This window comes from Agelaius tricolor, unplaced genomic scaffold (genome assembly GCF_023055355.1).
Source record: "Agelaius tricolor isolate 1412-34295 unplaced genomic scaffold, bAgeTri1.0.p SCAF_11, whole genome shotgun sequence".
NCBI classification, from domain to species: Eukaryota; Metazoa; Chordata; class Aves; order Passeriformes; family Icteridae; genus Agelaius; species Agelaius tricolor.
This window is the reverse complement of record NW_027269271.1, coordinates 30,553,927-30,571,229: the sequence shown is the minus strand read 5'-3', so window position 1 is coordinate 30,571,229 and position 17,303 is coordinate 30,553,927. Positions and strand designations below refer to the sequence as shown.

Below are 17,303 nucleotides of genomic sequence, written 5' to 3'. Positions count from 1 at the left end.
AGTTCTGAGCACCGGTGGTGCCCCGTGAGTGTGCAGAGATGATAGTGACTGCCACGGATCTCAAGGAGGGAGAAGATTCCTCCCCAGCTTAGGGAAGTGCCACTTTTGTAGCCCTTGTGTCACGCCTGGGCGCTGGCAGGGATTGGAAATAAATGAGGGCTGCAGATGAAACCATTTCTCTTCCCAGACCACCCATCATTTATTTCCTCAGCCCCACTTTGCCAAAGCTGCTGTGTTTGAGACAAATTGTGTTTAATTAGGAGGAGGTGGAGACCTTTAGGCAACGCTCTTCAATCAAAGTGCCTCGAGGAACTAATCATGGAAATGCAAAGGCAAAAGGGCTGGGAGCTGTCCCCGCTGGTGACTGATTGTCAGAGGGGAGGGCTCCTGCTGCAAAAGCTCTCCTGGTTTAAACCTGTGCTCAACACACTCTGGAAAGGGTGTTTGTGGTGGGGGCATTTCACTGCTCTGTAAATATTGAGCTCATCTGAGTATGAAATGAAAAAAAAAATAAAAACGATAAAAAACAGAGCGATTTTCAGTAAGTATTGATAAAAAAAGTTACAACCCTAAAAAGCACAGTTATCTTTTTTTTATGGTCGATACTTAGGATGCAAGATGTTCAACCACACAAAGTAGTTTGCTGAAAATAATTCTTGGGGATGTTTAGGGTTGGTTTTAGTTTAAAATCAGGAATTTGGGGTGTGGCATCCAGTGGTCAGGGGGTCAGTACTGTTTCCAGGGCTGAGGATGGGAACAGTGCCTGGGTTTGCCAGGGAGGTGAGGATTTATTTTACCAGGGATGGAGGGACAGCACACAGGGAATGGCTCCCAGTGCCAGAGGGCAGGGCTGGATGGGACATTGGGAATTGGGAATTGTTCCTGGCAGGGTGATCAGGGACTGGGATGGGAATGCCAGAGCAGCTGTGGCTGCCCCTGGATCCCTGGCAGTGCCCAAGGCCAGGCTGGACACTGGGACACCCTGGGACAGTGGGAGGTGTCCCTGCCATGGCAGGGGTGGCACTGGGGGGCTTTGAGTTCCCTTCCAACCCAAACCCATTCTGGGATTTCATCACAGAAATAATGTGGAGCCCCTGGTGAAATCCAGGCAGGTTTAACCCCTGCAGTGGTTCCCAGTTTCTGGGAGCCTTCCAAGCTGCTCCTTGATGGCAGTTCTGGATTTTGCAGCACAGAACTTTCACCTGGCAGAGTGAGCCTTGCACAGTCCAGCTTTTAGGGAGATTCTCTGCAATCCTGACATTTTGAACCATTTTAACAACATTTAACTGTTCCATTGCAACCTGCATCGGGTTTGGTTTTCTCCTCAAACCTTTCCTTTGATTACCTGTTGTGTTTTCCCCTTTTTTTCCTCCTCAAAATGATGGTTGGACATGATGTTCTTAGTGCTTAATGATTCCATAATTCCATGGTTTGACTGTTCTGGCTGTGTGCGGTTTTCCAGGCACAAGTTGCTTTGTCCTCCTGATTACAGTGGGAAGAACAGGAGAAGGAAAGAACAGGAATTCAGGGTTTTCCTGCCAGGCTCAAATTCCTGAGCCCATGAGGCAGGGAGGGGGGTTTGGGGCAGGGAAGGCTGAGAATTCTCAGTGAGGGGGAATGGAGCTTAATCACCCTCCTAAGCACAGCTTAACTTTTCAGTGGATTTCTCACAGAAACCAATTATAATGCCCAAGCCACAAAGAGCAGAGCACGAATCTGTTTCCTGTGTCCTGGCAGTGATTCCCAGCTGTTCCCCAGCTGATGGAATCCATTTATCCTGTTCCCAGGGGAACCCAGGGCTCCCAGCTGCTCCCAGCCCCTCCAGCAGGCAGCTCAGCCCAGCAGGGCCCCCAGGGTGTCCCTGCAGCACTGGGGGCTCAGGGAGGGAGGGGACAGCCACCCCCAGGGCCTGGGCAGCTCCGGCTGCTGCTGCCAGGGGTGGGCTCAGGGAGGGAACTGATGGCGGAATTCATTGGGGAATGCATTGGGGAATTGGGGAATTCATTGGGGAATTCATTGGGGAATTGTGGAATTCATTGTGGAAATCATTGTGGAATTCATTGTGGAATTCATTGGGGAATGCATTGGGGAATTGTGGAATTCATTGGGGAATTCATTGGGGAATGCACTGTGGAATTGTGGAATTCATTGGGGAATTCATTGTAGAATTCATTATGGAATTGTGGAATCCATTGGGGAATTGTGGAATTCATTGTGGAATTCATTGTTGGAAATCATTGTGGAATTCATTGTGGAATTCATTGTGGAATTGTGGAATTCATTGGGGAATTCATTGTGAAATTGTGGAATTCATTGTGGAAATCATTGTGGAATTCATTGGGGAATTCATTGGGGAATTGTGGAATTCATTGGGGAATTCATTGTAGAATTCATTATGGAATTGTGCAATTCATTGTGGAATTTATTGGGGAATTCATTGGGGAATTCATTATGGAATTGTGGAATTCATTGGGGAATTCATTGTAGAATTGTGGAATTCATTGGGGAATTCATTGGGGAATTGTGGAATTCATTGTGGAATGCAGTGTGGAAATCATTATGGAATTGTGGAATTCATTGTGGAATTGTGGAATTCATTGTGGAATTCATTGGGGAATTCATGGTGGAATTGTGGAATTCATTGTGGAATTCACTGTGGAAATAATTGAGGAATTGTGAAATTAATTTTGGAATTGGTCTGGGCAGTTCCTGCTGCTGCCAAGGATGGGCTGCTGGAGGGAATTGATTGTGGAATTCATTGGGGAATTGTGGAATTCATTGTGGAATTCATTGTGGAATTCATTGAGGAATTGTGAAATTAATTGTGGAATTGTGGAATTCATTGTTGAATTCATTGTGGAATTCATTGTGAAATTCATTGTGGAATTCACTGTGGAATTAATTGTGGAATTGTGAAATCAATTGTGGAATTGTGGAATTCATTGTGGAATTCATTGTGGAATTCATTGAGGAATTGTGAAATTAATTGTGGAATTGTGGAATTCATTGTTGAATTCATTGTGGAATTCATTGTGAAATTCATTGTGGAATTCACTGTGGAATTAATTGTGGAATTGTGAAATCAATTGTGGAATTGTGGAATTCATTGTTGAATTCATTGTGGAATTCATTGCTGAATTCATTGTGGAATTCATTGTGGAATTCTCCGTGGAATTAATTGAGGAATTGTGAAATTCATTGTGGAATTGTGGAACTGGGGGACTGTCAGCCCAGCCAGGACCTCCCGAGTCACATCCCTGACAAAAATCTCCAGCCCCCTCCCAACCCACTGGGCTGCATTGAGAAGGGGTCTCCACCTGCTTGAATCCTGTAAATCCTGGAACCAGGTGAGCTCAGGTCCCTCCTGAGCCTCCTTTTCCCATGGATGAACATCCCTGGTTCCCTCAGCCTTTGGTCACACATCCTGTCCAAAAAGGGAAGGTTTAGATTAAAAACGTTGTGCAAAAATGGAAGGGTTTACTCTAAAACATTAACATTAAATTAATGTTTTAATTTAACATTAAAAAAGAAAAATCCAGACAATTACAAAGCACTTTCCACGCTGGACCCCCGCACCAAATTTCCTTGGGAGTTTAATTCCTCTTCCCTCCTTGTTTATTATCTTATTTCTCTGGCCTTCTGTTAATCCATTTTCTGAATAAATGTTTATTTGCTGCTTTATTTAATTTTTCCCCTGACCTTCACAGCTCCACGTGATCTGGATGGGAGGCAGGAGCTGCTGAAGTGGGGAGCAGCTCTGTGATGGGTTTAATGTGCACTCCAGGCTCAGCAGAGCAGATTTTAAATGCCAAATCTGCTCCTAGATCAGAGTCTTCGGAGGTGTGGGAAGAAATGCGGATGCAAAACAAACATTTTTTAATTCCTAATAAATATTAACATTCCATTGTGATGCTGCACACATATTGGAGACATAATTAATAAATTCCGCAGATTTTAGTGATTTGAATGTAATGATCCCTATCAGGCAGTAAATAGCAGAAAAATTAGCAGCATACTGATACAGCAGAAATCCTGATTTGTCTCAAACTGTGAGGCTCCAGAAATGCTGTGGGAGCCAATTTCCATGGCTGGCAGGACGATGTTCCTGGGAAATCTCTGCCAATAACAACACCCAGGGTTTGCCATCAGCCCCGGCTCAGGCTGCATCGCTCGTGTCATCTGACAGGATTACACTGTGCAGCAGGGCTGCAGCTCCCTGCTTGTCTGGGGGTTGTTCTAATTAATGGACCTCGCAGATTCATTCCTTTTCTAATTCTGTTTTGGAAATGCACCAGTGCTGTGACCTGCTCGGTGTCATTGTAACGAGACTTACAGACATCCTCAACGAGCTTTGATTTAATTTCCTCGCTGTAAAGCCCAGATTAAAGGAGAGCCCAGTCAATTAGGAATGGAACAAAGCTCGTACTTAAGAGGAAATCACTTAATCTGCACTCTGTAAATCTGGAAAATTCTCCACCTTCCACCATGTCACAGCTCCAATCTCCCCTCAGAAAGACTGGAGAGTTCCTGCTGAGAAGCCCCAGAATGCAGCAAAAGCCTGCACAGCTCTTGTGGGCCAGATCTTTGTGGCTTCAGCAAAACCTGTGGGGGGATTGGGGCTGGCACACAGCAAAACCAGGGAGAGAAAAGCCCCAGCTGGACAGCACTTGGGTTAGGGGAATGGACGAGCCCCAGAGAAAGAGGAAACAACACAATAAATGTGGTTTAGTCCTCTCTGCGAGCAGCTCGGATTCTCCAAGTGCACACAGAGTGGCTGGAACAGCATCATTAATTTTTAAAATCACCAGAAAAACCCAATTTTGTCTCCTTCGCAAACCGCCAGGAGCAAGCTCAGCCTTCCCTTTAGTAGGAGCATCCTTCTTCCAGGAGCTCTGTGCACACACACAGGAAAATGCTGCCTGTGCTTGTGGGGTTTGGAACCAGGGCTGAGCTCCTGGGGGAGGTTCTGCAGGGTCCCTGGAGGTTCAGCTGTGTCCCTGCTGGTGTGTGACCGTGTTCACTGGGGTCCCAGGATGAGGGAAGAGATGAGGATCTGACTCCATGTCTCAGAAGGCTGATTTATATTTTATGATATGTATTATATTAAAACTATACTAAAAGAATAGAAGAAAGGATTTCATCAGAAGGCTGGCTAAGAATAGAATAGCAAAGAATGATAACAAAGGTTTGTGGCTCCAACAGAGAGTCCAAGTCAGCTGGGCTGTGATTGTTCATTAATTAGAAACAACCCCATGAGCCCAATCCCAGACCCACCTGTTGCATTCCACAGCAGCAGATAACCATTGTTTGCATTTTGTTCCTGAGGCCTCTCAGCCTCTCAGGAGGAAAAGTCCTCAGAAAGGGTTTTCCATCAAAGATGTCTGTGCCAGCCCCCCTGACAGCCCTGTCCCTCTCGTTGCAGTCTCTCCCAAGATATTCCGGATCTCCAGCGACATCGTGGTGAACGAGGGCAGCAACGTCACCCTGGTGTGCCTGGCCACGGGGAAACCAGAGCCCTCCATCTCCTGGAGACACATCTCCCCCTCTGGTGAGTGCCTGGGGACAGCACAGGGGCAGCAGCGGCACTGGGGCTGTGCCAGCTCTGGGCCCTGAGTGAGGCTGGGCTGGGGGTGCCTTGGGGGGCTCCTGGAGCAGGGCTGGGCAGAGCTACAGGAACAAAGTGGGGATTTTTTAAAGGCATTCACAGGGTGCACCTTGGGCACTGCAAGAGCCTGGCCAGGGCTCTACACCAAGATGGACCCTGAGTCACAAGTTATGGCACTTTTATAAGTTTGGGTCCAGTTCCATGTTGGGGTTCATTGTCCAATTCCAGCTCCAGGTTCTGCAGTCCCACCCTCTCAGGCTGCTCTCCTCAATTCTCTGCTGTTTGCACTTTTTGGGGCTGAAGCTGCAATGCTGTCCTTGGTTCTGGGCTGGAAAGGGATTGTTCTGTGTGCCTGAGGAGAGGAAAGGATTGTTCTGTGTGCCTGAGGAGAGGAAAGCATTGTTCTGTGTGCCTGAGGAGAGGACAAGGATTGTTCTGTGTGCCTGAGCTGCAAGGAGAGCTGCTGACACTTTATAAGGATTTCAGAGTTGTGCACCAATGCAGTGCAGAGCCTGGGAAATGTGAAAGCTCAAACTTCAGGCATCACCATAACACAGGGATGAGGGCAGAGCTCCCTAAATATGGATGTATGTCCCTACGTGTGTTGTAATCTCAGTCATGGATCAACCAATTCCAGTTGAAATCCAAGCAAGGATGGAATGAGGAGCACAAGGCACTCCCTAGAAATGGGAAATGAGAGTTAAACACAGGAACAGGCCATGCAGTAGGTTTGGTTTATTCTCATTTCTTCCACTGCTACAGGGTGGCATTTTTGGGGTGCCAGGGTTGGGATTTATGGTCCTGGTGGGTCCCTCCCTCAGGATATTCCAGGATTCCTCACCACTGAACCATTTCTCCACGATTCAGCTTATCAGAATGGTTTTGCTGCACGAATTCAATGATGTGTGTGAAAATTTGTTAACAAAATGGCAACAGAAAGCATCCCTGCTGTTGGATATTTCCATGTATCCCTTTGGTTCCTCAAAGCACATTGCAAGGAAAGGTTTTGGCTGATGTCAGGGCCACTGCAGCTGCTCCCAGTGAGCAAAGCAGGGGCTCTGGGGAGATGCCTGCTCTGGAAGTGAGGATTTTGTGCTCCCCAGCTCTGCCCCAGGCACTGCCTCTGTCACTGGGACTCTGCAGTCAGAGCTGGCTGTGCAGAGAGGGATTGCTCTGCTCCCCCAGCCTGTACACAATCCTGTAATTACAGACCAGAAGGGTTCTGTGGGCTGCCACAGCCTCTCATCATCCCCAGGAACAGTTGGCTTTACAAAGCAAGATCTGGGAAAAAACCCTCACTTCTGACCTTTAAAACAATGACAACGAATTCGGCCTGAAGTGTCCATCAAGGGACTAGAGGAAAAATTCAGTTGTAGCAGAAAATGGATTTTAACTAAATGTCAAATAAAATTTTATTGGAAGCCCTGGTGATACTTTGGATTAATGGCTTAAAGCGTTTGAGTGGCTGCAGAAAGGAGCTGGGGTGCTGCTCCTGGAGAGGGAGGAGGAGAAAAGGAGAATTATTGCACTCAGGCTGCAGCAGGGGCTGAGGGGGAGCAGAGCATCCTCATCTGGAGTTCAGGCAAAATGCAGAGGTGGCACCTGGGGACACGGCCAGGGGTGGACCCAGGGGCTCAGAGGGACTTCCCAACACAAATGAATCTGTGGAAATTAATGTAGGGAGTCAGAAGGGCCTTCAGTGACCCCCCTGGATGTGCTCCTTGCTCCCAGCCCCATCCATCCAACCCCACCCTGGACACTTCCATCATCCCAGATTGGGGATTCTGTGCCCTGGGGATCCACAGCCACAGCAGGGTCTGGACAGGGAGAGCACAGGCTGCAAAGGGCTCAAAAACCCTGTCAGATGTGAAGGGAGCAAGCCCAGTGCTTACTGTAAATCAAAGTGACTCTGAAGAAGGGGAGAGAGTGATGAGGAGGACTCCATGGGTATCAGAAGGTTAATTAATTACTTTATTATACTGTACTATATACATTTCATCTGGACTGGATCTGCCCAGCACTCGCTCTGCACACACTGCTCACACTGCCCAGAACCTCGTGGCTTCAGTGACAGTCCTGACACACACACACACACACACACACACACTCCTGCTCCTGATGGCCAAGGAAACAGAACGCCATCCCCATGGATAAACAACCTCCACGTTGCATTCTGCTTTGGCACAACACAGGCACAGCAGCAAGCGGTAAGAATTGTGTTTTCCCTCTCTCTGAGGCTCAGAGAAGGTGAATCTCAGGAATCCTCGGGAAGAGCTGTGCCTTGCTTGTCCCTGTGAAGAGGAGCGTGGCCGCGAGCGCTGGCAGGGGCAGCCGTGTGCCCCAGAGGAGGCTCAGTGCCCAGGCACACGGGCACAGGTGCACCACAGCCCTCCCAGCACACCCAGGGAGGCAGAGAGCCTTGGTATTCTGCCTGCAGCTCCTCTCCTGCCTCAGCCTCGGCTGCACTCGCTAATTCCTGCCCGTTCTGGCTCTAATTCCCAGCGGCACTAATGAGGCTCCCGGGCAGGCAGCGCATCTCCCATCCAGCACTAAATTATATTAACCAAGCATATTTAGAATATTCTCAAATTGTTTGTCAAAGCTGCTGCTAAAAGATAAGGAACTGAAATCTCTGAATACAAATGACTCAATGTAGACTAATTCCAGGATATGATCATGATTTACATCAACACAGCCTCGACTCGCATGAGGTCGGATTCAATTTTTCTGAACAAGAGATAAATTGAACCTTTCGTAGGAATAAAAATAAAATGCATTTCAAGGTGATTTTTAAACTTAGTCCGTAAATTATTGGCCCGGAATCTTTATTGTGCGTGTTTAACTTGCAGTCATTATGTAAATGCTCTCGTTCTATAAATATTCATGACACGGCCCCATTATGTAAATCCAGCAAATCTCCCCACTCAGCGTAACAGCGTCGGGCTGCGGGTTGTAATCTCCAAATCTGTATTGTTGAAATGTCACCCGAATAAATTGCAGGTATTACTTATTTTGTTCTGACATTTCCCAGCAAAGTGCAGCATCGATAGTTTGGGAATGAAGGCAGAATGTTAAAGGATGAAGTTCTGCCAGGGCACAGCTTTAGCTCTGCTGTGTCCCACCAATGCCTGGGCAAAGCTCTGCGGGCAGCAGCAGCAGCAGCTGGCACTCAGAAATCTCCTGATAAATGATCCTCCTTGCCAAAATTCAGGTGCTGTGCTGTAGGGGGATACAACATAAGAAAATAGAGGTAATATAGAAAGTAATCTTACCCCATTAAGGAGTTGCAGCTGAGCCAAGTATTAGAGATTGGGAGCAGGCCTGAATTAACAGGCCACACCTGCAGTCAATAAGAAGAGTGTTTTAAAAGAGTGGCTTGGTTGGTTGAGGGGAGTTGGATCCATTGGCTGCTGTGAGGACAAGGAAGAGTCAGTGCCCAGAGGAGCTGCCTACAAGAAACCTCAAGGAGGCATGAAACTCTAGCAATGTGGAACCCTTGCAATGCAATGACAATAGAACTCTGGCACTGCAATGACAGCACCGTGCACCAAAACCCTTCTCCACTTTGGTTTTGGCAGAAGTTTCTCATGGGGAGCTTCCCCAGCTGGGAAGGAGGGGATGCTCAAGGGAGGCAGGGGCAGCACAGGGCAGTGGAGTTAAGGGGAAGGAGGGTCAGGCCCTGGCATGGAATTCTTTCCTGCAGGGCCCTGAGTGCCCAGAGCAGCTGGGGCTGCCCCTGGATCCCTGGCAGTGCCCAAGCCAGGCTGGAGCACCTGGGACAGTGGGAGGTGTCCCTGCCATGGAACAGCAGAGTGAAATGGGATTTAGGATCCCTTCCAACCCAGAGCATTCCAGGATTCTGGGATCCCTGCTTACTTCCAGCTTCGTATTTTCCAGTTCTTCCCTGCTCTCTTTCCTTTTTCTCACAGTTTAATCTCCATCACTCCTGGTCAGCAATTTTCCCAGAGCAGGAGGAGGATGAGTGGATGTAGGGATGGGCCTGCATTTGGAGGAGCAGGGTTCCAGACACTGTGGATCAAGGCAGATTTTCCCATGTGGAATGCAAGGCAGGTCCTTGGCACCCCGGTGTTCATTCTGTCCGTTCTGCAGAGCACTGCTGTTCTTTGAGGGAGGGATTGAGCAAAGCCTCCCTAAACCCTGAGCAGCAAACCCAGACCTGGCAGAGCCTGGGCTCCCCCTGCCCCTGACAGAGAGGAGAAGGGCTCTGCTGGAGTGCCAGTGCTTCAAACCTGCGTTTCCAGGCTGCAAATCCTCAACTGACAGGAATTATTATCGGATTTCCAGGGCTTTGCCTGTGTACAAAGGGCCAACCCTTCAAATGCTCCCTCTCCTGCTCACAGATGGCTTTAAAGCTGGAAGTTTTAGAAAGGAGTTTCTGGCTTGTTTCCTTTTCCTTGCTGGCTCCCGAGCAGGGAGCAGGTATTGCTGGGGAGGATGTTGCTGTTGTTCTCCCCCAGAGCAGAGCAATTGTGCACTGTGGATCTCTGAGCAGAGCGGAGCTGCTCTGCCCCTGCCTCCCCTCCACACCGAGGGGCTGCTCCAGGATTGCCCTTGCTGTGGGCAGGATCTCAAGCTGCACTTTCCTGACCCTGCAGCTCCAGCTCAATTGGCTCCACAGCCTGGCAGTGACCCCCTTGCCCAGGCTGCTGTGGCACAGAGAGCTCAAACCCAGGGACTGTTCTCTCCTGGGCCAGGAATCCTGCAATGGTTTGGGTTGGGACCTCAGAGCCCACCCAGTGCCACGGGCAGGGACACCTCCCACTGTCCCAGGAGCTCCAAGCCCTTCCAGCCTGGCCTGGGACACTGCCAGGGAGCCAGGAGCAGCCCCAGCTCCTGAGGAAGGCTCCTTTGTGTAGCCATGATATTTTCTGAAAAATCCTTTCCTTAGGATTTTCCCTCCTGAGAGGCTGAGAGGCCTCAGGAACAAAATGCAAACAATGGTTATCTGCTGCTGTGGAATGCAACAGGTGGGTCTGGGATTGGCCCATGTTGGATGTTTGTAATTAATGGCCAATCACAGCCCAGCTGGCTTGGACTGTCTTGGTCAGTCACAAACCTTTGTTATTCATTCTTTTTCTATTTTTAGCCAGCCTTCTGATGAGATCCTTTCTTCTATTCTTTTAGTATAGTTTTATAATATATATCATAAAATAATAAATCAGCCTTCTGAACCATGGAGTCAGATCCTCCTCTCTTCCCTCATCCTGGGACCCCTGTGAGCACCATCACACACCTTTGGAGGAAGCTCTGGTCAGCTGGAGGCACGGATGAGCAGTGTTCCCTGGAGAACCCCCAAATCCTGCATTCCCTGGGGCGTGGGATGGCTCAGGTGGCCTTGGCTCCCCCACCAGCCCTTCCTGAGAGCAGTGACATTCATGGGGCACTGCTGAGGGCCTGCCTGGCTCAGTCCTGCAGCCTCTCAGGGAGCTGAGGGCTTTTATGAGTGTTTGATAAGAATTTCATGGCCCGCTGGTCATCCTGGAGGGATTGTTCAGCTGGTAAAGGCATAGCTTGTCATTAAATCAATGGTGCCTGCTATCAAACATGGGGATTAATTAACAGTTTAAAGACAGAGGAGCACCCAATGGACATGGCTGGGTGGGATTCCTCCCTTTGCCTTTGGACCAGCAATAAAATCACTCCCAAAACGGCCTCCCAAGCCACAGCTCTGTGTGAGAAAGGCCAGGTCCTCTGGGTTCAGTTCTGGGGATTTTGGCCTTTTCTTTTTAGCAGGACTTGTAGTACCAGCCTCGGGAGGGTTGGTATCAGGCTCCAATTTAGTGACATCCAGTGCCAGCAGCCGCTGCTCCGGGGGAGGTGACACTGCCCTGCAGCTGGGGCTCCCTGAGGGACACTCCTCAGAAAGGGACATTTCTACCAGGACCATTGCAGGCCTCTGAGCATCCCTTCAGGAACAATTAAAGGCATTCCTGGAAATCCTCAGGCCTTCCTAAAATCCTTTAAAGAATTCTCTTTAAAATACACTTGTCAGGAGAAGAATGCTCCAGCTAAGATGGTCAAATAATTGGGGCTTTGTGAAGGAACTGAGGGACAAGAGTGGGATCAAAATCTTTGTGAGATACAAACTAAAACTGCCCAAAAGCATGGCGCAGAAATGAGCAGGATCTTTTTCTTTTTGACAATTTTATGATAAATGGGAAGCATTTCTTACTTTTCAATAAAAGTAGATGAACTCATTAATAACTCATAGAATGCAATGAAAATGAGAGTTTTAAATGCAGGCTGAGCTTATTCCCACAGATATCAGTTCATTTTTACCTGAGAAATGCTGCACTTTTGAACGAGCAGCGTGTGGATCTCAGGAGACACGTCAGAGCTTCAATTGTCAGAGCCAGCCCAACGCTTCCCCCTCTTTCCAGAGCCTGTGCAGAGGCACCAATAACTCACCCCTTGATGGCCAGGCCATAACAGCTCTGCCTCGTCCCCACTGCCCTCGTGGGTTTTTCCCAGAGCTCCCAAAGGCACAGTTATTAACAGCCAATTAAAGGCTTTCAGGCTAGGAAAACACTTCCAGCAAGGCTTTTAAACCCTTAGACCTATAATTTCCAGCACCTGTGGTGGCGGCTGCTGTGAGAGGCTGCGCTACAGTAATGGTGGCACTGAACTTCTTGGGGTTTGTGATGTGGTGAGGAGCCCAAACCCATCAACTGGCCATGGAGAGGCTGGGAGCACAGCTGGGAGCAGGAGCAGCTCCAGGTGAGGGACACCAAACGCTCCCTGCCAGGTGGGAACAGCAGGGGAGGGCTGAGAGGGGCTGGGGAGCGCCTGTGCCCCGTGTTGGGGGGGACAGATGGGTTCTGGGACAATTCCTGATGGGCTCCAGTGTTCCTGGGACAATTCCTGATGGGCTCCAGTGTTCTGGAACAATTCCTGATGGGCTCCAGTGTTCCTGGAGCAGGGCCAGTGTTCCTGGGACAATTCCTGATGGACTCCAGTGTTCCTGGAGCTGGGCCAGTGTTCTGGAACAATTCCTGATGGGCTCCAGTGTTCTGGAACAATTCCTGATGGGTTCCAGTGTTCCTGAAGCTGGGCCAGTGTTCCTGGAACAATTCCTGATGGGCTCCAGTGTTCCTGGGACAATTCCTGATGGGCTCCAGTGTTCCTGGAGCTGGGCCAGTGTTCTGGAACAATTCCTGATGGGCTCCAGTGTTCTGGAACAATTCCTGATGGGTTCCAGTGTTCCTGAAGCTGGGCCAGTGTTCCTGGAACAATTCCTGATGGGCTCCAGTGTTCCTGGGACAATTCCTGATGGGCTCCAGTGTTCCTGGAGCTGGGTCAGTGTTCCTGGAACAATTCCTGATGGGCTCCAGTGTTCCTGGGACAATTCCTGATGGGCTCCAGTGTTCCTGGAGCTGGGTCAGTGTTCCTGGAACAATTCCTGATGGGCTCCAGTGTTCCTGGGACAATTCCTGATGGACTCCAGTGTTCCTAGAGCTGGGTCAGTGTTCCTGGAACAATTCCTGATGGGCTCCAGTGTTTCTAGAGCTGGGTCAGTGTTCCTGGGACAATTCCTGATGGGTTGCAGCTGAGCTGGGCCAGTGTTCCTGGCTGGGAACAATTCCCAGTGGGTTCCAGGGCATGGAGCAGGCACAGACACCGATGTTTCTGTTTGGCTCTCTGTCCTGTCCCAGCACAGGGAGATCTCTGCCTGTCCTGGGAATCACTCAGGGACTGTCCTCATTCCTGTGTGACACCCAGATCCCACTCCTCTGGGTCCTGTGGCCGAGGAGAGCTGTTAATGATTGGATCCAGTTAATTATTGGCTGGGATCAGCTGCTCCAGCAGTGGCACTTGTCCCTGCAGCTGGCCCTGGGCTGGCTTTGCTCCACCCTGCAGGGCAGGCTGGGCTCTGCAAACCATCAGCACTCAGGGATGCTGAGCTCTGAAGGCAGGAACGGGGCAGTGCTGGGCTGCTTTGGGCTGGAGGGCATTGACAGCTCATCTTGTCCACCCTGCCATGGCAGGGACCCCTTCCCCTGTGCCAGGGTGCTCCAGCCTGGCCTGGGACACTGCTGGCAGCCAGCTCTGTTCCATGACGTCCATTGGGTACAAATTACCCGGGTGTATCTCAGAGCTGCTGAGTTTCTCTGTGGAGCTGGGTCAGGAGAGAACCTCTGGCCAGCTCCAGGAGTTTGGGGGTGTCACCTCCCCTCGAAGCTGGGGCTGCTGCATGGAGCTGCAGTGGCTGGGCATGTTAAACTCCAGCTGCTGTGCAGATGTTGGGTTTCAGGAGCTGTGTGGGGCTGCAGTGGCTGCAATGGAGCTGCAGTGGCTGGGCGTGTTAAACTCCAGCTTCTGTGCAGATGTTGGGTTTCAGGAGCTGTGTGGAGCTGCAGTGGCTGGGCGTGTTAAACCCCGGCTGCTGTGCAGATGTTGGGTTTCAGGAGCTGTGTGGAGCTGCAGTGGCTGGGCGTGTTAAACCCTGGCTGCTGTGCAGATGTTGGGTTTCAGGAGCTGTGTGGAGCTGCAGTGGTTGGGCGTGTTAAACTCCAGCTGCTGTGCAGATGTTGGGTTTCAGGAGCTGCATGCTCGGCCTGCTGTAATTTCCTCCTGTGGTTATTTCATTGCAGCCAAGCCCTTTGAGAGTGGGCAGTACCTGGACATCTATGGGATCACCAGGGACCAGGCTGGGGAGTACGAGTGCAGTGCAGAGAACGACGTCTCGGTGCCGGACGTGAAGAAAGTCAAGGTCACAGTGAACTGTAAGTGCTCTTATTTGTTATTGCCTCGGTGTGGTGGAGAAGGAGAGTCTGCAGCAGCAGCAGACTGCAGGAGCTGCTGCCTTGGTCGCAGTGGCTGAGGGGGCTGTGCTCTGTGTCACCAAGAGAGTTTGAGGTGCAGGCTGTCATTCTGGGTGATGATCTGGGCAGCTGCTGGTGGCTGCTCTGGAGGTTGTCCTGAGCCCTTCCTGGTTTCTCTTGTCATGGTGGTGCTGGAAGTCATGTGAGGAGATGAGAGGCTCTGCTTGTGTCCCTGGATGGGGCCTGATCTCCATGGAGTGTGAGCTGCTCCCCGAGGAGGGACAGAGGGACACTGCTGTGGGGACCCTGCAGGGTGCTGGTGACACCTGCAGCTCTGACCTGCTGGGATCTCCACACCAGGGAGGTGCTCTCAGCTTGGCCCTGAGTCTGATCTAGCACTCAGCGTGATGTGAAATGTTCTTTTTCCCTCCAACGTGTGAGAAAACTCAGGCACAACGATGTGAATAATTTCTCTTGTTTGTTCTAACAGTTTTCTTTGGTTAACCTCAATTACCCAGCGTGTGATTTGTTTCTGGTTTTGGAGTTGCTGTGGCAGCTTTATTGGTCACAAATATGAGATGTCAGCATTGTGTCTCCCCCAGAGGCCTTGTTGGAGCTGCTGTGGGAGCAAATCCCCTCATGCCCTGTCACTGTGGGGCCGCTGCTGTCACGTGGGGCATTCCCTGCTGCCCAGACCGCTCTTGTTCATGGGGCCAGGGCTCCTGGGGCACAGGGGACAGTGCAGGGGCCCTTCATTTCCATAAAACTGGAAACAGCAAGGCTTCCTCCCCAGAAATTCCATCCTTTTGTTTGGTGTCTGTGGATGTGGGTGGGTGGTGGCTTTGGCAGTGCTGGGGGAAGCTTGGGCTTGATGTCTTGGAAAGCTTTTCCAACCTAAATGATTCTGTGGGTTCTCTTCCTCTGCTGCTGCTGCTCTCACCCACTCCTGGTGCCATTCTGTGAATGTATTCTTGGTGCCATTCCATGATGGTGTTCCTGGTGGAGCATTCCATGGTGGCTGTGCTCCTGGTGCCATTCCATGGTGGCTGTGCTCCTGGTGCCATTCCATGGTGGCTCCACTCCTGGTGCCATTCCATGGCTGTGCTCCTGGTGCCATTCCATGGCTGTGCTCCTGGTGCCATTCCATGGTGGCTCCACTCCTGGTGCCATTCCATGGCTGTGCTCCTGGTGCCATTCCATGGTGGCTCCACTCCTGGTGCCATTCCATGGTGGCTCCACTCCTGGTGCCATTCCATGGTGGCTGTGCTCCTGGTGCCATTCCATGGTGGCTGTGCTCCTGGTGCCATTCCATGGTGGCTGTGCTCCTGGTGCCATTCCATGGCTGTGCTCCTGGTGCCATTCCATGGTGGCTGTGCTCCTGGTGCCATTCCATGGTGGCTGTGCTCCTGGTGCCATTCCATGGCTGTGCTCCTGGTGCCATTCCATGGTGGCTGTGCTCCTGGTGCCATTCCATGGTGGCTGTGCTCCTGGTGCCAGTCCATGGCTGTGCTCCTGGTGCCATCCCAGGGTGGCTGTGCTCCTGGTGCCAATCCATGGTGGCTGTGCTCCTGGTGCCATTCCATGGTGGCTGTGCTCCTGGTGCCAGTCCATGGCTGTGCTCCTGGTGCCAATCCATGGTGGCTGTGCTCCTGGTGCCATTCCATGGTGGTGCTCCTGGTGCCAATCCATGGTGGCTGTGCTCCTGGTGCCAGTCCATGGCTGTGCTCCTGGTGCCATTCCATGGCTGTGCTCCTGGTGGAGCATTCCATGGTGGCTGTATTCCTGGTGCCATTCCATGGTGGCTGTGCTCCTGGTGCCATTCCATGGTGGCTGTGCTCCTGGTGCCATTCCATGGTGGCTGTATTCCTGGTGCCATTCCATGGTGGTGCTCCTGGTGCCATTCCATGGCTGTGCTCCTGGTGCCATTCCATGGTGGCTGTATTCCTGGTGCCATTCCATGGCTGTGCTCCTGGTGGAGCATTCCATGGTGGCTGTATTCCTGGTGCCATTCCATGGCTGTGCTCCTGGTGCCATCCCATGGCTGTGCTCCTGGTGCCAGTCCAGGGCTCCACTCCTGGTGCAGGGAGGCATTGGCACCTGGATATTCATGGCATGGAGAGGCTGTTCAGTCACCCAGGCAGGGACAGAAAATGCCCAGGTTTAAATGACTCTGTGAAATTCAGGTTTGTGGTCTGGGCAGCTTCCAGCCCTGCACAAACACAGAGCTCCTGGCACACGTGGTGGCTCTAATGACTTACAGGGGGTTCATTACACTGCTTGATACACCAGCAGCTGCATTTTCTACTCAATTTGTGCCTGTCCTCCCTAATTTCCCTTGGAAAAAGGGTGGCCTGAGAATCTGCCTGAATCCCAAAAGGCTGGGGGGGCAGGAGACGAGAGGAGCCACTGAAGCTGCTGGTTGGTGCTGAAGGAATGCTCCACCAAATCAAGTTAAAATAGATAAGATGTAATCCAATTTCATTTCACAAGTAAATCCTATTAGCATTTTCCGTTACATTTTGCAAAGCAAATACTGATTTATAGATTATAATATTGAACCCTGCTTGGAATGAACCAGTGTCTGGATTTCATGTGTCATCTGAAAGCTGGTCTGAAACTCTCCAGGTGCTACTGTCACTTTGCTCGTTCTCTCCTGCTCTATTACTGTCATGCTTGAAAAATATTAAAGGCAGCTGCTGAATCCTAGAATTTCCAGTAGAGCTGAGGCCACGGCGAGGGGATGAGGAATGGGATGTGTGCCTCAGGAAACTGGCATTTATTTGCATTTGTTTCAAAGTGTCAGCTGTCTAAATAAATAGAAAATGTGGGTTTATAGTGGAGTGGCATTGCAGAATTCCCTTTTGTTAGGATAATCCACATTAAGGTCAGTTTGCCTGTAATTGTACCTTGGACAG

General features: G+C 50.5%; 1 protein-coding gene across 3 annotated transcripts in view; it reads left to right on the top strand.

The window, feature by feature from the left end:
* The window catches only part of NEGR1 (neuronal growth regulator 1), a 193,621-nt gene that overhangs the window by 99,473 nt on the left and 76,845 nt on the right, over positions 1–17,303 (top strand). For all 3 annotated transcript variants that reach the window (XM_071436991.1, XM_071436992.1, XM_071436990.1), the window contains exons 3-4: positions 5,423–5,548; positions 14,218–14,349. In XM_071436991.1, the coding sequence (XP_071293092.1) occupies positions 5,423–5,548; positions 14,218–14,349 (258 nt within the window). The remainder of the gene's footprint in view (positions 1–5,422; positions 5,549–14,217; positions 14,350–17,303) is intronic.